The 25571-nt window shown below is 38.4% G+C and overlaps 1 protein-coding gene across 1 annotated transcript in view; it reads right to left on the bottom strand.

The window, feature by feature from the left end:
- Nucleotides 1-25571, bottom strand: part of F13b (coagulation factor XIII B chain) — a 29994-nt gene that overhangs the window by 4082 nt on the left and 341 nt on the right. The window contains exons 2-10 of the mRNA XM_057770699.1: nucleotides 21158-21358; nucleotides 18857-19042; nucleotides 18049-18225; nucleotides 17540-17716; nucleotides 15270-15449; nucleotides 14863-15048; nucleotides 13299-13481; nucleotides 10166-10366; nucleotides 9343-9525 (exon numbers count right to left, since the gene is read on the bottom strand). Of these exons, the coding sequence (XP_057626682.1) occupies nucleotides 9343-9525; nucleotides 10166-10366; nucleotides 13299-13481; nucleotides 14863-15048; nucleotides 15270-15449; nucleotides 17540-17716; nucleotides 18049-18225; nucleotides 18857-19042; nucleotides 21158-21358 (1674 nt within the window). The remainder of the gene's footprint in view (nucleotides 1-9342; nucleotides 9526-10165; nucleotides 10367-13298; nucleotides 13482-14862; nucleotides 15049-15269; nucleotides 15450-17539; nucleotides 17717-18048; nucleotides 18226-18856; nucleotides 19043-21157; nucleotides 21359-25571) is intronic.

Below are 25571 nucleotides of genomic sequence, written 5' to 3' on the forward strand. Positions count from 1 at the left end.
AAATGTCATCTCATGGGTAGATACAGCCATGGCAATTATAGAAGCTCCAGATGTGTGAGCTGAGTGCACAAGGAAGAGCCCATCAACAGTCAGGCTGGATGGAGTAGGGCCTCTGTGACTCTACCCCTCACTGCTGGACTATTTGCTGCTGATAGATTCAGAAAGAGGGAGAATCCTTGTCTTTAGTTATACACCCAGTATAGCAGACTCCAGTAGATAGTCCAATATAAAAGTCACACAGATGACCTTGGTTAAATGAGTTACAAAACCAAATGGCATGAATCTGCAAAGGATTAATAGAGCTGGGAGGAAGGCAAAAAGAGGGAGGGGCAATGTAATCAGAATACAGCATATAACATGTGAAACTGTCAAATAACTAACTTAATAACAAAAAAGTGAAACAAGATTGTCAGACAAAAACAATGGTAACAGTGTCTCCAGGACTTAAACTACATGCAGAATTAGAAGGCACAGCACTTTAACACAGCGTGTGGAAGAGTAAGAAAATGGATAGTGTCCTAAAGTCTTAAAGAAGAAATAAACGTTGGGATGAGGGGAGGGAAATGGGAAACGGGGAGCAGGTGGAAATTTTAATTAAAAAAGAATAAAAATTTTAAAAAAATAAATAAATAAAAAATAAAACAAAAAAAAGAAGAAATAAACGAATGATTTGCATCAGATCTCAGAAATCAGAGTGTCATGATATAATCTCTGAGAGCAGGTAAGGGAGAACTAGAGAATAGCATAAGCAACCTCATAGGATCATAGAACAAAAAGACTAATTTTAGCCTTAAATTAAGAGCAAAAAATGCTATAAAACAGGTAGAGTATCTATGAATGTGGTAAACGACTTTATAATGCAAATGTGTCAGTAAGTACATTTTTATATGCCAGTGCTTTAAATATTTTACGACAAAAATATTATCAGATTGTATGTTTTGAAATAAACCAACTGTACATTGTATATAGAAAAAACACTTAAAATACAAATCCAAAGGGTTGAAAAATCAAAATAGGGAAAAAATTTTACTGCATAAGTGAATACACTTCTCTCTGTCTCTCAGTCTCTATATCTCTAAGTTTCTCTCTCCTTTCCTTCCCAAATACTACAAAGCATGAACTAAATGAAAAGAAAAGTTAGTGGGTGGAGATGGGGGAGCAAGGAAGAATGAATATGACCAAAATATATTCAATGAAAATGAATAGAAATAAATTTCAAAAGTTTGCTCTATAAGGTAGGAAAGTTGGCCACAAAGTGTTTAAAGGGCAAATATTTTTATGGGTAAAGGAGTATTGTCTTAAAATTGCATAGGACAACCAGCAATATTTTAGCTGCTTTGGGTTTTGTGCATCTAAGAAAACAGCATCACTATACAAAAGAAAAACTGAAAAGTGTAAAATGAGAAAAAAATTGAATATACAAAGAATTCGCGACATTCCTTTGGCTACGTGACAAGACACATACCATGAAGCCATAGTCTCTGTGATTCATTATGATTCATCCTTTTATTCTTTAGGCCATTCCTGTGGACACTAGCACATTGCTTTCTCCACATATATGTGTTAGTGTTCTGTGTTTATAAGTTCACACATGGTTTAAGGCCTGGAGATATTATTAGCATTATCTTTGTCTGAGAACCTTTTTTCATTTTTTAATAATTAATTTAGCTATTTGACAATTTAATACATGTATATAATGTATTCTGAATCCTCTTTTCTATTTTGTATTATAGTATCAATCACACTGAATAATAATTTCTCTATGACACTATGGCTTAATCATCTTAAAACATAACAACAGAGGTTTCCTGCCTTTTCACTAAGGCTACCAACCCAGAGCAGTGAGTCCCTGACCAGAGGGCAGGCCTCAAGGTCCCCGCCAGGGAAAGCGGGCCCCTGCTGCTGGGGCTGCAGTCTCTGCTGTGATCTGCTGGACCTGCTCTGCCTGCGCCCTACTTCCCTTAGTCCCTGGCTCATTGGGGCATCCAGGAGTTCCTGTGTAGGTGCCGAGAAGTTTCATCGGGACGGGTGAGTGTGTGCTATCCTGGGGCGGACTGTCCCGGTAGAGAGCACAAACACCCCTCCCCCAGCTCCTGCTGCAGGGCTTGCTCTCCTACACACCCGCCCCCACCCCCACCCCCAAACCTGCCTTGTCTGCAAGGTCCTTAGCTGTGGAACAGTTTCCTGCCATTTCACTAAGGCTACCAACCCAGAGCAGTGAGTCCCTGACCAGAGGGCAGGCCTCAAGGTCCCCGCCAGGGAAAGCGGGCCCTTGCTGCTGGGGCTGCAGTCTCTGCTGTGATCTGCTGGATCTGCTCTGCCTGCGCCCTACTTCCCTTAGTCCCTGGCTCATTGGGGCATCCAGGAGTTCCTGTGTAGGTGCCGAGAAGTTTCATCGGGACGGGTGAGTGTGTGCTATCCTGGGGCGGACTGTCCAGGTAGAGAGCACAAACACCCCTCCCCCAGCTCCTGCTGCAGGGCTTGCTCTCCTACACACCCGCCCCCACCCCCACCCCCAAACCTGCCTTGTCTGCAAGGTCCTTAGCTGTGGAACAGTTTCCTGCCATTTCACTAAGGCTACCAACCCAGAGCAGTGAGTCCCTGACTAGAGGGCAGGCCTCAAGGTCCCCGCCAGGGAAAGCGGGCCCCTGCTGCTGGGGCTGCAGTCTCTGCTGTGATCTGCTGGACCTGCTCTGCCTGCGCCCTACTTCCATTAGTCCCTGGCTCATTGGGGCATCCAGGAGTTCCTGTGTAGGTGCCAAGAAGTTTCATCGGGACGGGTGAGTGTGTACTATCCTGGGGCGGACGGTCCCGGTAGAGAGCACAAACGCCCCTACACTAAGGCTACCCAACCAGAGCAGCGGGCAGGCCTCAGCAACCCCCGAAAGGGAGCGCAGGCACCTCCAGCTTGTACTGCAGTGTCGCCTGTGTTCTACTGGACCCCGCCCGACCCCTTGCATTCGGCCTTCTTTACGTGGGTCATTGGAATACCACGCATCCATGTTTTGGTGTTGAGGAGTTCACCTGGAAGGGAACGGTTCCTGCCCCTACACTGAGGAGATACACCTAGAGAGTTAGTCACAGCAAAGACTGGTCCACGACATCAGGCCACTCCTGGCTCCATTTGAAGGAAAAGATGGGCAGGCGCCAATGCAAGAATTCCCCCAACAACTTGAAAGGCAACGTGACATCACCAGGATCCAGGAATCCCGAAATGAGAAGTCTAAACCCTAATACAGAAGAATTAGAAGAATTCGACTCAAAAGTGAATTTTATGAAAATAATAGAGGACCTTAAACAGGAGGTGAAAAACTGCCACAACCAATTAGAGATTACAAACAAAAAGGTAGAGGAAATGAATAAATATCTCAAAGATACCCAAGAAAACCAAGAGAAACAAGAAAAAGTAATCAAACAGGTAAGGGAAACGGTTCAAGACTTGAAGAACGAAGTGGAAGTAATAAAGAAAACACAAACCGAGGGAAGGATGGAGATGGAAAATTTGAATAAACGAACAGGAACTACAGAGACAAGTACCACCAACAGATTACAAGAGATAGAAGAAAGAATCTCAGACACTGAAGATACCATAGAGAAAATAAACACTCTCATCAAAGAAAACAGCATAACCAACAAATTCTCATCACAAAACATTCAGGAAATCTGGGACACAATAAAAAGACCAAACCTAAGAATAATAGGGATAGAAGAAGGAGAAGAAGTACAGCTCAATGGTCCAGAAAATATATTTAATAAAATTATAGAAGAAAACTTTCCCAACCTTAAGAAAGATATTCCTTTGAAGGTCCAAGAAGCATACAGAACACCAAATCGACTGGATCAAAAAAAACATCTCCTCGTCATATAATAATCAAAACACAAAACATACAGAATAAAGAAAGAATATTAAGAGCTGCAAAGGAAAAAGGTCAAGTTACCTATAAAGGTAAACCTATCAGACTTACACCTGATTTCTCTATGGAAACCATGAAAGCCAGAAGGTCCTGGATAGATATACTGCAGAAACTACGAGACCATGGATGCAAGCCCAGACTACTATACCCAGCCAAGCTTTCGTTCACTATAAATGGAGAAAACAAAGTTTTCCAGGATAAAAACAAATTTAAACAATACGTAGCCACAAATCCAGCCCTTCAGAAAGTAATTGAAGGAAAATCACAAGCCAAGGAGTCCAACAATGCCCACAATAACTCAGACATCTAAAGACCCTTCACCAGCACAACTTGAAGAAGGGAAACACACAAACTCTACTACCAAAGGAAAGAAAGAAAGAAAGGAAAAATGACCGGAGTTAACAACCACTGGTCATTAATATCACTTAATATCAATGGACTCAACTCACTTATAAAGAGGCACAGGCTAAGAGATTGGATACGAAAACAGGATCCAACATTCTGCTGCTTACAAGAAACACACCTCAACCACAAAGACAGACATCTACTCAGAGTAAAGGGCTGGGAAAAGGTTTATCAAGCAAACGGACCTAAGAAACAAGCAGGTGTGGCCATACTAATTTCTAAGAAAGTTGACTTCAAACTAAAATCAATCAAAAGAGATGGAGATGGACATTTTTTACTCATAACAGGAACAATTCACCAGGATGAAATCTCAATCCTGAATATATATGCCCCTAATATAAAAGCACCCACTTATGTAAAAGAAACGTTACTAAAACTCAAGGCAGTCATCAAACCACACACACTAATAGTAGGAGATTTCAACACTCCTCTCTCACCAATGGACAGGTCAATCAAACAGAAACCTAACAGAGAAATAAGAGGATTAAGGGAGGTAATGAATCAAATGGACTTAACAGACATCTATAGAACATTCCACCCAAATAGGAAAGAATATACCTTCTTCTCTGCAGCTCATGGAACCTTCTCGAAAATAGACCACATACTCGGTAACAAAGCAAACTTACACAGTTACAAAAAAATATCGGTAACCATCTGTGTCTTATCAGATCACCATGGATTAAAGTTAGAATTCAACAACAATGCTATCCCCAGAAAGCCTATGAACTCATGGAAACTGGACAGTCAACTACTGAACCTCACCTGGATCAAGGAAGAAATAAAGAAAGAAATTAAAGTCTTTCTTGAATTCAATGAAAACGAAGACTCAACATACTCAAACCTATGGGACACTATGAAAGCAGTGCTAAGAGGAAAATTCATAGCATTAAGTGCCCACTTAAAGAAAACGGAGAAAGCACACATTGGAGACTTAATAGCCCACCTGAAAGCTTTAGAAAAAAAAGAAGCAGACTCACCTAGGAGAAGTAGAAGACTGGAAATAATCAAATTGAGGGCTGAAATCAACAAAATAGAAACACAGAAAACAATCCAAAGAATCAATGAAACAAAAAGCTGGTTCATGGAGAAAATCAATAAGATTGATAAACCCCTATCCAAACTAATCAAACGGCGGAGAGAGAATACGCAAATTAACAAAATCAGAAACGAAAAGGGAGACATAACCACAGACTCAGAGGAAATTCAGAGAATCATTAGATCTTACTACAAAAATCTGTATGCCACAAAATTGGAAAATGTTATAGAAATGGACACATTTTTAGATAAGTACCATATACCAAAGTTAAACCAGGACCAGGTGAACAATCTAAATAGACCTGTTAGTCGCGAAGAATTAGAAGTTGTTATAAAAAACCTCCCCACCAAAAAAAGCCCAGGTCCAGATGGCTTCAATGCAGAATTCTACCAGAACTTCCAAGAAGACCTAATACCTATACTCCTTAATGTATTTCACAATATTGAAACAGAGAAGTCATTGCCAAATTCCTTTTATGAAGCTGAAGTTACTCTGATACCAAAACCACACAAAGACACAACCAAGAAAGAGAACTACAGGCCAATCTCACTCATGAACATCGACGCAAAAATACTCAATAAAATACTGGCAAACCGAATCCAAGAACACATCAGAAAAATTATCCATTATGATCAAGTAGGCTTCATCCCAGAGATGCAGGGCTGGTTCAACATACGAAAATCTATCAATGTAATCCATCATATAAATAAACTGAAAGAAAAAAACCATATGATCATTTCATTAGATGCTGAAAAAGCATTTGACAAAATTCAACATCCCTTTATGATAAAGGTCTTAGAGAGATTAGGAATACAAGGGTCGTTCCTAACTATAATAAAAGCTATTTATAGCAAGCCGTCAGCTAACATCAAATTAAATGGAGAGAAACTCAAAGCTATTCCACTAAAATCAGGAACACGACAAGGTTGTCCACTCTCTCCATACCTCTTTAATATAGTGCTTGAAATTCTAGCAATAGCAATAAGACAACATAAGGGGATCAAAGGGATTCAAATCGGAAAGGAAGAAGTTAAACTTTCATTATTTGCAGACGATATGATAGTGTACATAAGCGACCCCAAAAACTCCAGCAAAGAACTCCTTCAGCTGATAAACACCTTTAGTAGCGTTGCAGGATACAAGATCAATTCCAAAAAATCAGTTGCCCTCCTATACACAAAGGATAAGGAAGCAGAGATGGAAATCAGAGAAGCATCACCCTTCACGATAGCCACAAATAGCATAAAATATCTTGGGGTAACCCTAACCAAGGAAGTAAAGGATCTATTTGACAAGAACTTTAAGTCAATGAAGAAAGAAATTGAGGAGGATACCAGAAAATGGAAGGATCTCCCTTGCTCTTGGATAGGGAGGATCAACATAGTAAAAATGGCAATTCTACCAAGGGCAATTTATAGATTCAATGCAATCCCCATTAAAATCCCATCAAAATTCTTCACAGATCTTGAGAGGACAATAATCAACTTTATATGGAGAAACAAAAAACCCAGGATAGCCAAAACAATCTTATATAATAAAGGATCGTCTGGAGGCATTACCATCCCTGACCTCAAACTCTATTACAGAGCCTCAGTATTGAAAACAGTTTGGTATTGGCATAAAAACAGAGAAGTCGACCAATGGAACCGAGTAGAAGACCCTGATTTTAACCCACAAACTTATGAACACCTAATTTTTGATAAAGGAGCTAAAAGTATTCAATGGAAAAAAGAGAGCATCTTCAACAAATGGTGCTGGCAGAACTGGTTGTCAACGTGTAGAAGAATGAAAATAGATCCATATCTATCACCATGCACAAAACTCAAGTCCAAATGGATTAAAGACCTCAATATTAGTCTGAACACACTGAACCTGATAGAAGAAAAAGTTGGAAGTACTCTACAACATATGGGTACAGGAGATCACTTCCTACGTTTATCCCCAGCAGCACAGACATTAAGGGCAACATTGAATAAATGGGACCTCCTGAAACTGAGTAGCTTCTGTAAAGCAAAGGACACTGTCACTAAGACAAAAAGGCAACCTACTGACTGGGAGAAGATCTTCACTAACCCTGCAACAGACAAAGGTCTGATCACCAAAATATATAAAGAACTCAAGAAACTGAACTTTAAAATGCTAATGAACCCAATAAAAAAATGGGGCACTGATCTGAACAGAGAATTCTCAACAGAAGAAATTCAAATGGCCAAAAGACACCTAAGGTCATGCTCAACCTCCTTAGCGATAAGGGAAATGCAAATTAAAACAACTTTGAGATACCATCTTACACCTGTCAGAATGGCTAAAATCAAGAACACCAATGATAGCCTTTGCTGGAGAGGTTGTGGAGAAAGAGGCACACTCATTCATTGCTGGTGGGAATGCAAACTTGTGCAACCACTTTGGAAATCAGTGTGGCGATTTCTCAGGAAATTTGGGATCAACCTACCCCAAGATCCAGTAATACCACTATTGGGAATATACCCAAGAGATGCCACATCAAATGACAAAAGTATCTGTTCAACTATGTTCATAGCAGCATTGTTTGTAATAGCCAAAACCTGGAAACAACCTAGATGCCCTTCAATGGAGGAATGGATGAAGAAAGTGTGGAATATATACATATTAGAGTACTACTCAGCAGTAAAAAACAATGACTTCTCGAATTTTGCGTGCAAATGGATGGAAATAGAAAACACTATCCTGAGTGAGGTATCCCAGACTCAAAAAGAGGAACATGGGATGTACTCACTCATAATCGGTTTCTAGCCATAAAATAAAAGACATTAAGCATATAATGTGTGATCCTATAGAAGCTAAATAAGAAAGTGAACCCAAAGAAAATCATATAGTCATCCGCATGGAGAGGGGGAAGTAGACAAGATTCCAGGGCAAAAACTGGGAACTTGCGGGTGAGGTGGCATGGGGCAAAGGGGAAATGGGATGAGAAATATGAGAAGGGGAGGATGGGAGGAGCTCGGAGGATTGGGATGGTTGGGATATAGGAAGGATGGATACGGGAGCAGCGAAGTATATATCCTATCTAAGGGAGCCATCTTAGGTTTGGCAAGAGACTTGACTCTTGAGGGGTTCGCAGGTGTCCAGGAATATGTCCCCAGCTGGTACCTTGGGCAACTAAGGAGAGGGAACCTGAAATGACCCTATCCTATACTGATGAATATCTTGCATATCACCTTAGAACCTTCATCTGGCGATGGATCGAGGTAGAGACAGAGTCTCAATTTGGAGCAACGGTCTGAGCTCTTAAGGTCCAAATGAGGAGCAGAAGGAGGGAGAACATGAGCAAAAAATCAGGACCACGAGGGATGCACCCACCCACTGTGACAGTGGAACTGATTTATTGGGAGCCCACCAAGGCCAGCTGGTCTGGGACTGAATAAGCATGGGTTGATTCCGGACTCTCTGAGCATGGTGGTCAATGAAGACTGATGAGAAGCCAAGGACAATGGCACTAGGTTTCGATCCTAATACATGAACTGGCTTTGTGGGAGCTTAGCCTGTTTGGACGCTCACCTTTCTGGACGTAGATAGAAGGACCTTGGTCTTCCCGCAGGGCAGGGAATTTGGACTGCTCTTCAGTATCGAGAGGGAGGGGGAATGGAGTGGGGGGAGGAGAAGAGGAGTGGGGATAGGGGGAGGGAAGTGGGGGGAGGGCAATATTTGGGAGGAGGGGAGGGAAATGGGAAATGGGGAGCAGGTGGAAATTTTAATTAAAAAGGAATAAAAATAAATAAATAAGTAAAAAAAAAACATAACAACAGAATAGTATGTAAATTGCTGTTTATACTTAATAAGCATTGGTAAGAGTAAATGAACTATAGTTATTCATAATACAGAGGAAAATCAGAAGCTAATGGTTGTATATGAGAATCAATAAACGAGTAAAGAAAATGAAATGTTATATCTCTGTCACATTACCTCTCAAAAGAAGAGTGAAACAGAGGGGTGTTTAGCAGTACATACCTAAACACAACGGTGGTGTGGTCCACACTCCATCTACACAATAGGCCTCCCTGGACCCTTGCAGGAAATGGTTCTCAGAACACCGGTATTCTACTGAGGAGCCGTTTTCATAGGTGCTGGCTGCTGAACTAACAATGTCTCCATTTCTTATCACCGGAGGAGATGCACACCTCCCTTTGGATTCTGAAAAATTATTTTACAGATTACACTTGCTACAATGAGCTTACAGTGTTTGATGATTGCTACAAACATAAATTGTGATTATTCACTGAAATAAAAGTATTACTAAAGCAATTACCGATACTTTCTGATATTGAAGATAATTCTACAACAAATACCATGCTACATGACATAATATGAAATTAGAATTTCATGTTGTAAAGCTAGAATACATATTTACAATTAGCAAAATGTTAACAATATGATTTAATATTTTCCCTTTTAGTCAAGCCAAAAGCATATGTTTTCCATATATGTTACCTTATGTTCCTCCTACTGAAAGAAATAGGTCCTAGATCCAGGGAATAAATAAAATCCCTTACATTCTGCCCTAAACAGACAAAGGTCCCCAGTAAATCCTGAGCCAACTGAAGCTTTACAGGGCTTATGCATGAGGAAGATCAACCCTCAGACAACGTAGGTTATTTATGAAACCTCTCCATTCTCCATGCACAAATATTCATTCAGTGGACATCTGTTGGCATAGACATCCCTTGTGAGTGTGTATGCAGACTAGAAGCAGAAATAAGGGTCATGTCCAACTGTGGCTAGAAGATAAGGCTGAAGACGCTAACGGAGCAACATGCCCAGTGTTATTCCTTACCTCTTCTAACACACACGGGGTATCTCACATCTCCTCTATTGCACTGCACAGACACCTCAGACAGTGGGGTTGTCGGAGACAAGTCATATCCCTGTTTACACACAAAATCTATTAGGTCTCCATGTAAAACCTTGCCCTCATATTTCCACTTCATCTGTATGTTGTTTCTGTTCATGTGATCCACATCAATAGTGCATGGCTCTGAAAAACAAAACGCTCTTTTAAAACGAGCAGTCATCTGACAAGTCTGTGAACAATATATTTTAAAATAAAAACTATAATAGGAATCTGAAGTAATATTATGCATCTGACGTTCAACATTATTATAGCTCATATATCCACGTTAGATGAAGAAGTAACATGTGTGGAGACGCAGACGAGAAATGAGGGGTATTTCCACACTACACTGAGGACTCACTTGGCTCCATGTTTCAGCACACAGGCAAGTACAGGAGTTCATGGGGCAAAACAAAGTGACTTATTTTTATAACTTTCCCCTAGGGTGTGGGTGTTCTTGGGTAATATATAGGTTTACTACTGGGGATTCTGACCTGGGGAGTTCGGCCTTGGAAACACTTAGCTGGGAGCCTTTGAATAGGAAGCCTGAACACAAATCAGAGCTGATTTGGAATTAGGGCAACAGAGCTGCCTGGAAGGGCAGAATAAGAAACATTTTATGTGTCCTTTCTCCAGCTGCAGGAGTCAGAGACTAAGCCACAAGAGAGTCATAGTGGATCTCCTTGGTGGACGAGAGGGGAGTGGGCTTGCTTTCTTACCACAACAAGGTCCTGGTAGTTCGTTGTCTCAAGGCTCAGGTCACAAGTTACTCTAGCTAGTCTTAAACCACAGGCCCATGACATGACAATATCAATAATAAAATGTATTCTTTATGACTGCCAAATTAATTAGTTATATATTCCTTATTTTCATGAGGTTCTAGATTTAAGCCAACTAGTTTTTCAAAGTTAAAACGTTATTTCAGGTCACTAACAGCAATGCTAAACATATTTTTAAATTAACTACTGACCTTGATACAGAAAGTGCATTTAATTTATACACATTTAAAGAGAAACTGCCATTCAGTACATACCCATCAATAAGAACTCAAGGAGCTCATACTGAAACAGAAACCCCCACAATGAGTCACAATTATACTAAATACATAAATTGCTGTGGCTGGTAACCACCTGACAGCTGCACTGTAAGTTAAGGGGATGTATAGGAAGTACTATCAAAAAGCTGAAGGAAAGGGGTGTGCCCTCTTAAGCAATTTCAAATGAGAAGTATAGTTGATCAAGGATTTTAAGGATTGAATCTTGTTGTTTTCAGACGGGAGGGAGAAATCAATATAAAGAGCCCAAAAGGAAATTATGGCAAAGATAAAGAAAGCAGTATTGGTGGAGCATTGGGAGAATGAGGAAATGGGTAAGACGTTAGGAAGACTCATGCTAAATACTGACACGGATGGAAAACTGCACCCTTATGCAGCTGTTTGAGCCTGCAATAGAAGAACTGCCAATTCTAACAGATAACGAGATGATAATACTCTCTTCTCGTACCCTGCTCCTGCTCACAAAGGTGACCCCTTGCTCAGTGTATGCCTTGATTCATTGGTGTGAGGCCAGAATGTCTTATGGCGATTGTTCCAGGAGCAGGAGAGAATTTTTTGAAATCTTGTTATTCCTAATGAAGTTGTTTCATTGCCATTTTAGTTTAGTCTCTGTCCACAGAGAGACTACTTTTCAGTTTAACAAAATATCAATTACATCGCCAAAACCTCAGTATCAAAGCATTTATGACAATATAATAGTAACAGAAAGTTGTAGTTGAAGGTGTATTTGATTTGATGGGCACAGCATTCTCAGAATGACTTGAAGGGTAAAAGTGACAATGGCTAAAACTGAAGGAATCTATGTTTGAAAACATTATAAATAATAATAGAATCAAGAAAAATATTTTCAATGTATGTGATTCTCATTGGTTAATATAAATTATGTTGCTATAGTGTACATGAAAGTAGGAAAGGAAAGCTAAGTGATGACAAATGAATCAGGAAAAGAAAACTTCAATTCCTTAATGGGAAAGTTATAAACCAGAAATAAATATCTGAATGATGATCCTACAATTAATAAAAAATTCAGGTGTTTGGTCAGTAAATATAAATTCAGAAAGATCTAAAAAAAATGTAAGAAAATAAAAGAAGGAAAAACTAAATGTAAGTAACTTTTTAAAGAAAAATATAAGCATCTGAAGTACAAAAAATCTTGCTGCAAAATTTATTGTTATGTAAAAATGTTAAACAGTAAGTATATGTCACTGAAGTGATTATTTGAATTATTTATGGTGAACACATCCTACAGAATACTATGCAGACATAAAAAGACCAAATTAAATTTATACTACATTTTAAGTGGAGAAAGCATGTCCTATACACAGAATAAAGAATGCTCGCATTACCGGGCATTGGTGGCGCACGCCTTTAATCCCAGCACTTGGGAGGCAGAGGCAGGCGGATCTCTGTGAGTTCGAGACCAGCTTGGTCTACAAGAGCTAGTTCCAGGACAGGTTCCAAAACCACAGAGAAACCCTGTCTCGAAAAACCAAACAAAAAAAAAGAATGTTCGCATTGTGTTCATGTTTGTGTATGTCATTATTATGTATATGATCTAAGTCATAAACAACAGTTAGCTCAAACAAGATTATGAGAGTAACAAATGGGTGACCATTTGAGTGAGGAAGGAAGTGGATCAAAGTCATCAGCTATGAGCTCTACCAAAAAAGAAGTCCCCCTCTCTCCCAATGGCAATCTGGTGGCACTACATGTAAAGACAGTGAGGTCCACAGAGGGGAATCTGCAGCCAGGCAGAACACTACACACAAAGAAACTAGGCACAAAGTTCAAATATTGCCACTGGATTGCATAAGAACTCTGTCAAAAATGACCAATTATATGCTATGCATGTTTTCACAATATAATTAAAATGCAAGACACTTATGTAGTTCCATACTAGGATGTAACAAATCTCCTGCTTAAATGAAGCAGGGAAAATGTATAAGAAAGCATTTTCATGCTGAAAACATTATTTTAAAGAATACTGCCAAAATAAATTCACTTATGTGTACTCTTGCTTACCCAAGCAAACTGGTGGAGATGACCACTTTCCTTGTTCACAGCGAGATGCCTTTGATCCCCTCAATAGGTAATACTCATTGCATCTGTACTCCACGGAGGATCCTGTTGTGTAACTTGCCAGTAACCCATCAACAACAGCACCATTTGCTATTTCAGGTGGAGGCTTACAATTCTCATTATTTTCTAAGAAAAGGAATTGAATAAACCCATAACAATACAATGACAGTTATCCAAAACATGATCTCCATATTTGTACTATCACTTATACAACTTTTTCTATCTTGATCAGAAATTCCAAAGTCTTTAGCTTAAGTATTTTTTAAAATGTATTAATTAAGAACAAATAGCAAGAACAAATCCAAGTATGTTTCTTCTTTTCTTGATGGTTAAGCAGCTGTGATAAGGATGTTCTTAAATGCTTAGAAGGATCCTGAGGGTCATGGTCCACTCTAAAACTGCACCGGGCATTATCCATTCCTGTATTCTTCCTTCTCCTTTTCAATCCCATTCTCAATTAACACATAAATGAAAGATATACTCTCTCCCAGTTTCTCTTTTTTAGTTACCGTTTTTAGCTTCTTTTATAACATTTTTTTCTTATGTAATAAATAGGTAAGTTTGTTTGGGAAACTTTTTTCAATATCTAATAAAACATGAAAAAGATGGTAGGAAGTGATTTTAGCCTTGTGATAGATATCTTGGGTAATATCAAAATCAAGGGTGTGCTTCTTAGAAGCTGCAAGGTTTAAAAGATGCAAAATTCCAATCAGCAGGATTTACCTGCAGAGAAGAAGAAAGTGTCAGTACACGCATGCGGAGGGGAAGCAGTCATACTCATGGCCAAAAATTAACCCTACATCCATCTGTTACTTCTTTTTTTTTTTCAGCAATTTATTGATTGTTATTGAACTCTACATTTTTCTCTGCTCCCCTCCCTGTCTCTCCCCTCCCCTTCATCCCTCCCCTAAGGGATGCTCCCAATTTACTCAGGAGATCTTGTCTTTTTCTACTTCCCACGTAGATTAGATCTATGTAAGTCTTTCTTAGTGTCCTCATTGTTGTCTAGGTTCTCTGCTATTGTGATTTGTAGGCTGGTTTTCTTTGCTTTATATTTAAAAACCACTTATGAGTGAGTACATGTGATAATTGTCTTTCTGTGTCTGGATTACCTCACTCAAAATGATGTTTTCTAGCTCCATCCATTTTCCTGCAAAATTTACGATGTCATTATTTTTTTCTGCCGTGTAGTATATTTACACAATGGAGTACTACACATCTGTTACTCCTTTAATAAAACTCACCTCACACATGTGTGGTCAAATAAAGTGCAAGACTGTGGAGCTAACTCTACAACAGCCTAGCAATAATGTACTTTAAGTGATGTTTCTGTTCTGAATTATTAATTTGGTCTAAATTCTCCAGATACATCTACATACTCAAAAATTCACACAGTAGATTTAATAGCTATGTGTCTCTAAATTATGCAAACATCTGGCCTTGCACAGAAAGATTGAACAGATGAAAAGAGCACCATAGGCATAAATATTAGAAGAAACACACATACCAACACACTCAGGTGGCAGCGTCCACTGGCCACGACTACAAGTTATTGTACTTGATCCCCGGAGATAGTAGCCCCCTTCACACCTGTATGTCACTTTATCTCCACTGAAGTAAATCTCGGAGTGTGTTTGTGCAGCGCCATTTTCAATGGAGGGTGGTTGTCCACAGGCTACCTTCTCTTTCTCTTCTGTGGAGGGAAAATGAAAGGAGGAGACCACTGAGCTACATAAGCATTTTAGGAGACCCTGGGTCAGGATTTTACCAAGTCAGGAAAGCAGCACAGGGCAGGCTGTGAATAAGAGCAAGTGACAATGATACATACGCATGAGAATGTCCCAATAAAATCCATTATTAAACACACAAATTAAAATATTAATACAAACTAACTTTAAAAAAAATGTTACCAACCAATGCATTTGGGAGGTTCTGTCCACTTTCCATTTTCACAGAGTAGTTCTCCTGAACCCTGAATCACAAAATTAAGTTCACATTCTATGCGCACTCTTTCCCCATGGCGGTAAGTTGTTGAATGTGGTTGAATTTTGGAATGTAGAGGCACAGGCGGAGGAGGACATCGATTTCTTCTTCCTGATGTAAAAATATAAGCCTATTTAGTCATGAAATTACAAAAACATTATAAAGATTTATTGGTAATATTTATGGTGCAGAGAACCATAGAAAACATGGTAGACAGGCAGCAGGAAAAACCTTTTCTGACTGCTCTCTGACACGGCATTCCTCTCCATGAGTGGGACCTGTCAATTGTTTCTTAAAGAAAGATAGTGAATTAGTATGTGGTTATGTTGCATGGCCAACATAAATTCACAATGCCGTTCTTCCTGAAAGACCCTCTCCCTACTGACTTTAATGAACCATCCCGCTGCACTATCAGAGTCCAGAGAAAGGAAGCCAGAAGGCTAGGGATAGAAGGCTACCTCAGCCCAAAGTCAGTAAGACTGGCTCACCAGCCTGTAAAGCACAAAACCAACCAACACCCACAGTGAATTTCAGCTACTACTGTCAAGCCAAACCTTCAGGTTGGCACCAGTACAGCTCATCAGCCAGTAAAGCCATGCCATTTCCATATCCAACTTCCTCTTCTATTGTCAAGTACCCTTCCAGACACCTTTACAAGGACACCTGTCATTGTATTTAGGGACCAATAAATAACTTCAGATAATATCCACACCTCAAGATCTTTAGTCAACCCCTGTACTTCTTTGCCACATAAGTTTACTGTGCTGGCTCTAGGATTAGGACGGGGATATCTACGGTTGGGAAGTATATAGCTCAATATATTATTCTTCTACACACAATAACAATTATAAAACTACAGACATGGTGCCATGTTAATTTGGATTGGGGTGCAGAACAGGCAATGAATCTGTCATGTATTTTTTGAGACAATATGCTACAGACAACTTGCTAACAACTCCCATACTGTTATACAAAGGCTGCTGGGCTCAACTAGAAAGTTGCTAAAACTTCAAAGCAATTGCTCACTGCACTGCAGAGTTATGATAGGTACAGGCACTGCCATCCATGTCCTGTCCAGACACCCCTTTCCTTACTGCTGGAATCTAGTTCAATCACACTTTTCTGTTTTATTCCCAGGTAGGTCGTGGACCTGCCTATCAACAATAACATTATTTCCTATAATACAGCAGAAATGATGTCCATCGTACCTTTTGCCTCTCATACCTCACCAAATACTCAGATTTCTATTTCAGACCCAGTTCAAATATTATCTGTCATTTCTACAAATACAGACATGAGGATTCTCTCACAGAGTATTAATCAAAATCTTGAATGCATACTCACACACTTGGACTCAAGTTTCCTCTGCCACATGAGGTCCCTCTATGGCTAGGAATTGGTATTTTCTGAAGATAATCATAGCACTCCTTTGAACACAACCAGTGATATAAATCAAACCTTAGCTATTACATGTCTGGACTGCTCTAACTAAATGATCGACCTCATTTTCCATTTTCCCTTAAGGTTAGTATTCTTCTGCTCTTCGTGCTTCTTATTTTATTATTTCGGAGATGAACTTTTCACATCAAGAAATATGTGGCCAATTAAGATAGTGTCTCAACCAAATACAGATTTAACATATATGCCAGAGCCTTTAAAATATTAAACAAAGGGCTGGGGATATAGTGATACTGATAAAGCTGCTTGCCTTATAAATGGGGGGGGGGGCAGGAAGGGTCCTATGTATTATTCCTAGCACATGTGTAAAAGTTAGGCTCAGTGACAAGTGCCTATCATCCATTACTCGGGAGGCAGAGATGGAGGCAACCTTATGCTCATTACCTAAGCAAACCAACCAATTCAATAAGCACAGATGCAATGAGAGGACTATCTTCAAAAACTAAGGAGGAGAGGGGCCAAAAAAGAAACCTGGTGTAAACTGCTAGCTTCCATGTACACATGCACACATGCACCCACACAGACATATGCACACACTACACACACATATATGCATGTTAAATACAACAGATAATACTTACTACACAAATGCATACAAAGCTTAGATTTTTAGATAGAATAATTTATTGACTTGCTATGAAATGATTATTCTAAAAATTGTTCTGTAACTAGAATTAGATGTGATCATTCAGAGATCAGAGAAATTAAAGCTATTTTTTAAGCATGAAATTTTTAAAAATTACCTTCACATATGGGAGATTCTGGATACCAGCCAAAGTTATAGCACTGAATTAAATCAGATCCACTTAAATAATAATTTTCATGACAGAAAAATTGAACTACATCTCCTTCTTCATAGGTTTGCTTTACAGGATGAAAGTAGCCATTTTCTATTAATCTCAAAGAAGAGCACATTAATTCTAAAAAATGAAAGAATAGATTAAAAATAACAAAACATGTTTATTTTTCATAATTTTACTACTATTTATAATCCATATTAAAACATTAGCTATGTTCTGTTCTATAAGCTTATTAATATATTTTATCTTGCTAAATATCAGCAGGTTTAAATGAGTTGAATTACAATAGCTAAAGCGAGGTTTTCCTGTTTGAGAACTTGAAGTGAACAAGTCTACTATTAACTAAATGACAGCAGAAAACAAAGCTAAGATGCATGGAATGTTACTGGCAGAACAACTAATAGGAGATGAACCTCTGCAGCCAAGAAGTTATTACTGAAGTGAGAACCTACTGTTGCACTGTGGTGTGAAAGACCACCCGTGTGCGTGGCACTCTGCTTCCTCAGACTGCTTCCCCGTAGTGGTGTAGTAGCCAGCAGCACAGGAGTATTGCACTTTGTCCTTCACTTTGAATATTCTCTGTATCGTGGAATAATTCCCATGATACAACTCAGGGGCCAAGCACGTCTCTGAAAGGTTAAACATTTATCTTATGATCTTTGATAAATTCCATCACAAATGGCCTAGAATATTAAAAACTCCCAAATGGCATCACATTGAATAGTAATAATATGTGGCAAAGCCAACTGTTGCAAAATTGAAAACATCACTTTGCCGTTGCCTCTGTGATTCACTTTTTATATTTGTGTAAACCATCTTATCAATCTCCTACTCTGAAATATTGATCCATTGTACTTGATCAAAGACCTCATTTTAGATGAAGTCTTGTGAAAAAATATTTTGATTAATTGTCTTCTGTGGATCTGCATAATTTAAACAACTTATGCTGTAAAATTATCTAGAATTGAAATATTTGCATTGAATTATACAAAAAACCTAGTAGGGTTCTTTCTCTTTGATCATCTCAGCTCTATCTTATTAGTCCAAAGTAAGATCTGATGAGGCAAGAGACTTGCTGCAGTTGAGAACACGTGGATTAAGAAAACACCAAGTATGTGAGAAAAGCAAAATACTGTCACCTTCTCACATAGAAGAGACATAGTGGAAAATCAATTATACAGATTAAACTGTCTCTTGAGTGAAGCATAACCTCATAGGATCATATACTTTCTTCAGGAAATAACATTATTATATGCTCACCTTGCTCCTTCCTGCAGGACGGTGGAGAAGACCATCCTTCAGGAAGACACTGGACCACCTCCTCATTCTTTCCTCCAGTGGTTTTATATCCCGAAGTGCAACCATAGCGCATGGACTCTTGAATTTTGTACAGGACTTTCCCATCGGAGACATAACCATTCCTTAGGACAGGCTTCAGGCATTTTTCTGTGTTGTAAAAGTAAAGGTGTTTTAGTGTCATGAAGAAATTACAGTAGCAATTTGCCTAATAGAAAAATTTAGATTATGCTTTTCTAAACTGAAAAATAACAAAAATATATAATGTTACTCTCACTTGGAATTTTGAGGAGTAAAATAATTTTCACTTCATAGTTCCCTGATATAGTTTAATTTTGGAAATATCTTATATCCTGCATAAAATTCCTTTGGAAATGTATTCAGTTTGACATTAACTGCTGTGGGATAATGCTCTTGTACACTGTAAGAATTTGTCACTTGTATTTATCTAATAAAATGCTGATTGACCATTAGTCAAGGAGGAAGTATAGGCCAGGCAACTGGAGTAGGAGCATTTTGGGGAGAGGAAAAGAGAGACACAGGAACCAGCAAGACACAAAGCAAGCAAGATGAGAATGCCTCACTGATAAAAGGTATCAAGGAATGTGGCTAACACAGACAAGAATTATGGATTAATTTAAGTTGTGAGAGCTATTTAATAATAAGTATGAGCAAATAGGCCAAACAGTTTATTCTTAATATAAGCCTCTGTGTATTTCTTTGGGACTGAATAGCTGTGGAACCAGATGAGACAGAAACTTTCATGTACAATTAACTGTTTTTGTTTTTACAAATTTCAATTTTTATAGCAACTCCTAGTTGTACCACATCTTCTTTTAGAAAATGTACCAATAACTTTTCACTAATTGTCAGTAATCATAGGTAAAATTAATCTCTTCTTGATCTATTTGATGTTTTATTCCATTGTTTTATAAAATAAAAAATATTTAATGGACAATTAAATAGCTCTAAAGTATCTTGCTATAATTCATTCATACTTTCAGAAAATATTTCTGGATCACCTCACTGCAAAGAATCCAGGAGTCAATGTATATAAACTGACTAAATCATCATATGATCCCAAAAACCTGTGAGTCTACAATCAAGTCCTTTGTAAATATTGCAACAATAAGGTACAACACAGTAAAAATTACCACCACAATTGCTGTCATTTTTATATCATATTTTTGGATCTTTATGACAAAATAATCTAGAAGGGTTAGGAAACTTGCTCAAGGTTAATATTTAGCAAAAGCACTTTTAGTACTAGCTATGTGGCAAACACTCTACACGAAAGTTTCTACTGAATCAGTATTAACTCCATTTTTTGCATAAAAATCAGGCTGAGAATTTTCAAATCACTTTCATAGGGATGGTGCTAAAATCACATGCAGTCAGTTGACTGTAGAGATTCTCTTTTCACCATTATGCTCTCATGCCAATCTCTGCAAAGTTCTATTTCTTAAGAGAGCAACTTCAAAGTTAAGTGACTTCTCCCCTACGATGTTATAGTGAGATTTATATTATAGATCTATGTTCTATGTTAATAGAAAAATGTTAAATTAAATTCTGGTCTGTCCTGAACTCAGAGAATGGCTATTATGCAGTTCTGTTTACTAGGCATATCAACCTTAGCTACTACCATACCAAAACTCCTCTTCTGAATAGAAAGGACATAATGTAATTCCTTTACTTTGGAAGACAGGAATTCAGGGGACTCTTGACTTACGACATTTTACCTAAGCCCAGGGAAGCCGAGGATAAGGGGCACATCATGCCATGAAGCAATGCAATGAGCCCTTTACGATACTACTCCCAAATCTGAAGTCGCTATGCAGAAAACTGCAGCTTTCACTGGATAGGAAAAGGAAACGTGGGCATGCAGGTGAGTGATAAGTATATACATGCAAAAGCACTAGAATGACTCATCCCTTATGAAACCCAGTCTTACATCTTATTCTGATTTCCTGTTAAATATTATGGATATGATAAGTTCTCCTTACTTAAAGTAGCCCAAGTGTACCTGTCATTTGCAGCATGAAAAGTAACAGTTTCAGATAATTCTTCAGAAGTGTTATTAAAACCAAATGAAGTGACTTATTGATATAAATGCATCATTTACAGAATTTCATATGTGGTATTTTATAACGGTATTTTATTATTATATATACAAAGCTTAATCGCCATTCACATTTAATATAGATAAGCATTCTCTTCCCAGGAGCTAGTTTCTAAGCATTGTGCTAACAGCATGCACTGACTTACTGAAGCACCTTGGCTTTGGAGACCAGCCTTCTGCTGTACACCTGACTTTCTCTTCTTGCTTTCCACTTTCGGTTGCATAGCCAGCCAGGCAAAAGAATGATAGTGTTTTGTTTATACCCATTGGAAAGTAAAAGCTTTTAAATGTATAATAATATTGGGCAATCCTTCCATTTTCCACGGCAGGAAGATCACACTGCTTCTCTGAAATGAGGAAAACTCAAGCTGAAAATGGAAAAACATGTAAACCCATGAAACCTATGATCAAACAAATCCCTAAATATTTTTTTTGCAGATTCTTCAGTTTGCACTTATTTTCATAACCTAAGTTTAGAAGTGATACTGTGATGATCTAAATATCTAATAGCATGCCCTCCCCTCTTTATATCTGTTGGCAATTCTGAATAGCTGTGTCACTCAGAATAACTAACAGGTGATTTCAACCTGTTCTGGCTTTGTAGAACAGCACTCTCATAGACACATCATGACATCACATATGCAATATGCAATTTTAACCTTTCTGAAAGTTACATTAGTAGAAGTAAAAATAAAAATAAAAGCTTGGTTTGTTTTAGTCATAGGTTTTATTTAATCTGAGGTGTTAAAATATTTTCTATTCTTTGTTCTTACTCTTTCAGTCCAGCAGGCATTTCATTCACAGAACAGCTCTTCTTCGTTCAGCTATGTTTCCATGCTCAGTAAAAGTTGACACTTTACTGGCAGGAAGTCGATTTCAAAGCTCCCCTGGAGATGTTAAGACCCACAGGTGCTCCAATCTCTTAATTAAGTAATTAAAATTTGCATATACTCTACACACCTCCACCCATATAGTTTGAATGGTCTCTGGATGATTATTTAGTGCATTGCCTGCCCATCATTTTATGAATGTAAATTCAAATTCAATTTTTTGTTTTTGAGACCTTCCTGCAACTTTTTTCCAACTTATTTCTATCTGAAGATTTCTATCTGAATGAACCAACAAATGGGGACCCAGAGATGCAGGCTGCCAAGCTGTGTGATTAGTGTCTGCTACATCAGAACAAATGAGGTCGCTGAGAGACAGAAACTTACACAACTGTGGAATAAGTGGCCTTTCTTTTAGAAAAGGAGCATACAATGAATCACAGCTTTGAAAACCAGAATGTCTAAGTGGCCAGGGAGCAAATAATTAGCTCAATTTGTGATTGGAATATTCACATCAGACCGCCATTACATTACTAAAACACCACTAAAATGACTGAAAGGAACAGGCCAATTCTCACAGTGACTGGAGACACAGGACCTCTCACACACAAGAAAGCACACTGGAGATATCTAGGAAAGCAAAAGCCATATGAGACACTTAATAGAAAGGCACAGAGTGAGTTCAAAGAGACAGCACTTTGATGTGGTCATTGTTCACAACAGCATCAGACTGCAAAACAGCCTAAGTTCTCTTTAATGGCAGAAGAGATAATGGTTCTCACGCTTCCTAATACTGCAACCCTTCAATATTTAGAGTTCTTCATGTTGTAGCTATCTCAACCAGAAATTTATTTTGTTACTACTTAATAACTATAATTTTGCTAGTGTTACAAATCATAATGTAAATATCTGATACGCAGGATATCTGATATGTGACTCTTTGGTTGAGAACCATGGATTTAGACAATGACACCACACAGTGAACTAGATAGAAACCCACACTTTTCAAATCATCCTCGAAAGCATAACAGTGAGTGAAAGAACCTAGTTGCATATAAATCATGTGATTTATTAAAGAGGCAAAGGAAGCCATAGTAAAGAAGTCATTAACTCTGTGGTTTGCTGCCTTAGGCAGAAAATGATGGCAGTGCCATCCAAGGCTGAAGAAAACAGAATAAAAATCATAGGCACCATAGGACTGCCAACATCTAATGAAACACATGCAGTAGAATCCCCAAGAATTCTAGTATTTTCCATTCCCAAGCAGCAGGAGTTTACAATGGAAAGACCCAAAATAGCTGTATTATGGATAACAGTGATGATCCCAAGGGCCACTGTTATGGACAGAGACAATGGGTAGACTGTCATGGGTTATGCCTCATGTCCCCTGTTCTGGACATGGAACATTCTCCCAACACCAGCAGAGGTAACAAACATGCCTTGGTAAATGGAAACTCACCAGAAGAGAGTCAGGAAGTCATCATGATAAAAGAGTCAACAGACTACAAAATCAATATTAGATGAAACATGCTTTGTAAATAAGCACAGAACTTCACAACTGCATGACCAGTATCCTAAACTCATAAGGAAAGACACTGGCAATACAGACCAGAAAAAAACAGAGTTACAGAAGAAGAGGCAAGTGGCTCCAATGAACATGAAAATACACAACAAAAAATCACTGTCCATGAAAAATACACATAATGTTTGACAAGGGATTTGAAAGATCAAAAACCACCAAGAAGTTACATTTAATCATCTACAAAAGGCTCCCCCAAAGTCAGCTTTCAAAAGGCACAAAGCAAGATAATTAGAAAAATATAGGAAATTGCAAAAGTCTTAACGTCCAAAGAAATATAGGAATAAACATGAAAACTTACTAAGAAGCAAGAACTAGAAAGAAGCAACACTGAGATAATCTCACTAGACAATAACATGCCCCCGCATAGGATAATTTAAAGTATTCATGAAGATGATAAGAGGCAAGAACGTCACGCTAACTTTTGGGAGATTCTAAGCTCTGAAGCAGAGATAATATACTGTTTTACAAAGTATTCTGTTATTAAGTACCATAGAAATCCAGTACCAGTAAGAGAGATGAAGTGATTGATCACACAGCCATACTGATTTCAGAGCTATTCATGGGTGAGTTGGAATTAGAATAACTATATACCCATCACTAGAACAGCAGATAAATAAAACATGAAATTCTACAACAGTTGAAAACAACGTGGAAATAACAGTGTCTCATAAAATAAAACATTTAGAAGATAAAAGTCTACAGCAAGGTTTCATTATTATGAGGGCAAACTATAGTGATATGTATAGTAAAGCCTTTGTGTCTTTGCTGAAAGAAATATTTCAGCAAAGCCTTTGCTATGCTTGGGTTAATCAGTAGAGGCTGAAAAATTGTTTTGAGATGGTTTAAACCTTGAAGAAACGTTTCTCTGGAGAATCTGTACTTGGTGATTCGTGAGAGTTTGCAGCTTCACCGACTTTGGTCCTAAGGCACTTCTGGCAAACTTGGAGTTCTGTTGTTTCTTCACATTTATTACAGTATTTTTTGGATGTTAAGATTTCTGTGATTTCCTATTTTTTATTTTAATTATCTTGCTTTGTGCCTTTTGAGAGCTGGATTTTGAGGAGTCTTTTGTAGACTACTGAATGTAACTTAACTGATTACGGCAATCCACAATCATTGGTATTGAGATATGCGTAGGCTGTCTAGCAGGCAGCAAGAGCAAGATGACTTAGGTAGCTGGGACCTTTCCTAGTCTTAATTGACCTTGCATGTGTTTGAATAAAGTAACTGGAGTGAGCTAGCAGAGTGTCAGTCTTTCCCAAGAAGGCTGTACCCCTCTGCTCCTTTGGAAAATGAAGGCTTAGCAACTTGGTGAGCTTCTCTCTCTACTGTGGCACCTATGACCCAACATCAAACAATAGCAAAACTCATTTTAAAAATACATATTTTACTAAGCCATTTTCATATGTAAGAACATGCCCAAACTCTAGAGTGGGTCCTGGGAAAAATGGAAGTTGAGAGCGATCAAGGGCAGAAGTAATTCACTCCTTATCCACGAGGTTCTCAACTGGCCTCGTGACTAGCATGGGGATATTGCTCCTGTATGCAAGCAGATTGCTTGTTTTACTTGTATGAAATAAGAGTAACATAGTTTCACCTGAATAATATTGTTGGTAAGAAATTTGTGTAAACTGGTCAACTAAAACACAATTATAAATGTTAATTTAGAGAAGCTCTCGCTGGTCACTGACTCATCCGCATAACCTAACCTTACCATCTTATAACACTGACTACATCACTAGTAATTCTCACTGGTACACTCCCCACCTTTCACCCAAATGTGGTTTACACTCTAGGGAGTCTACCCATGAAGATCTGTAATAGCAAATCTGCCGTATTGATATCTCTGGACAATTTGATTTATAGCATTGTTGTAACCTCTGTAGCCTTTGTCTTCCCCAGTGCTCCTGTTTCTATAATCAACTATATTGCCCTCAAATTAATCACTATTTCATAGCTCCAGACAATGAACACCATGCGTAGAAATTTGCTGGTTACTTTGTTCTTCTTCAAATTTCCAAATTAAACTCTCACTATAAGAGGAAAGAACTAAACTATGCAAGCATTAGTATTATGCATGGATTCTTACCTAAAACTACAATTAAGGCAAACATATGCTTTCCAAACTGCTGTATATTAACCAGAAAACCC

This window comes from Chionomys nivalis, chromosome 5 (genome assembly GCF_950005125.1).
Source record: "Chionomys nivalis chromosome 5, mChiNiv1.1, whole genome shotgun sequence".
Taxonomy (NCBI): domain Eukaryota; kingdom Metazoa; phylum Chordata; class Mammalia; order Rodentia; family Cricetidae; genus Chionomys; species Chionomys nivalis.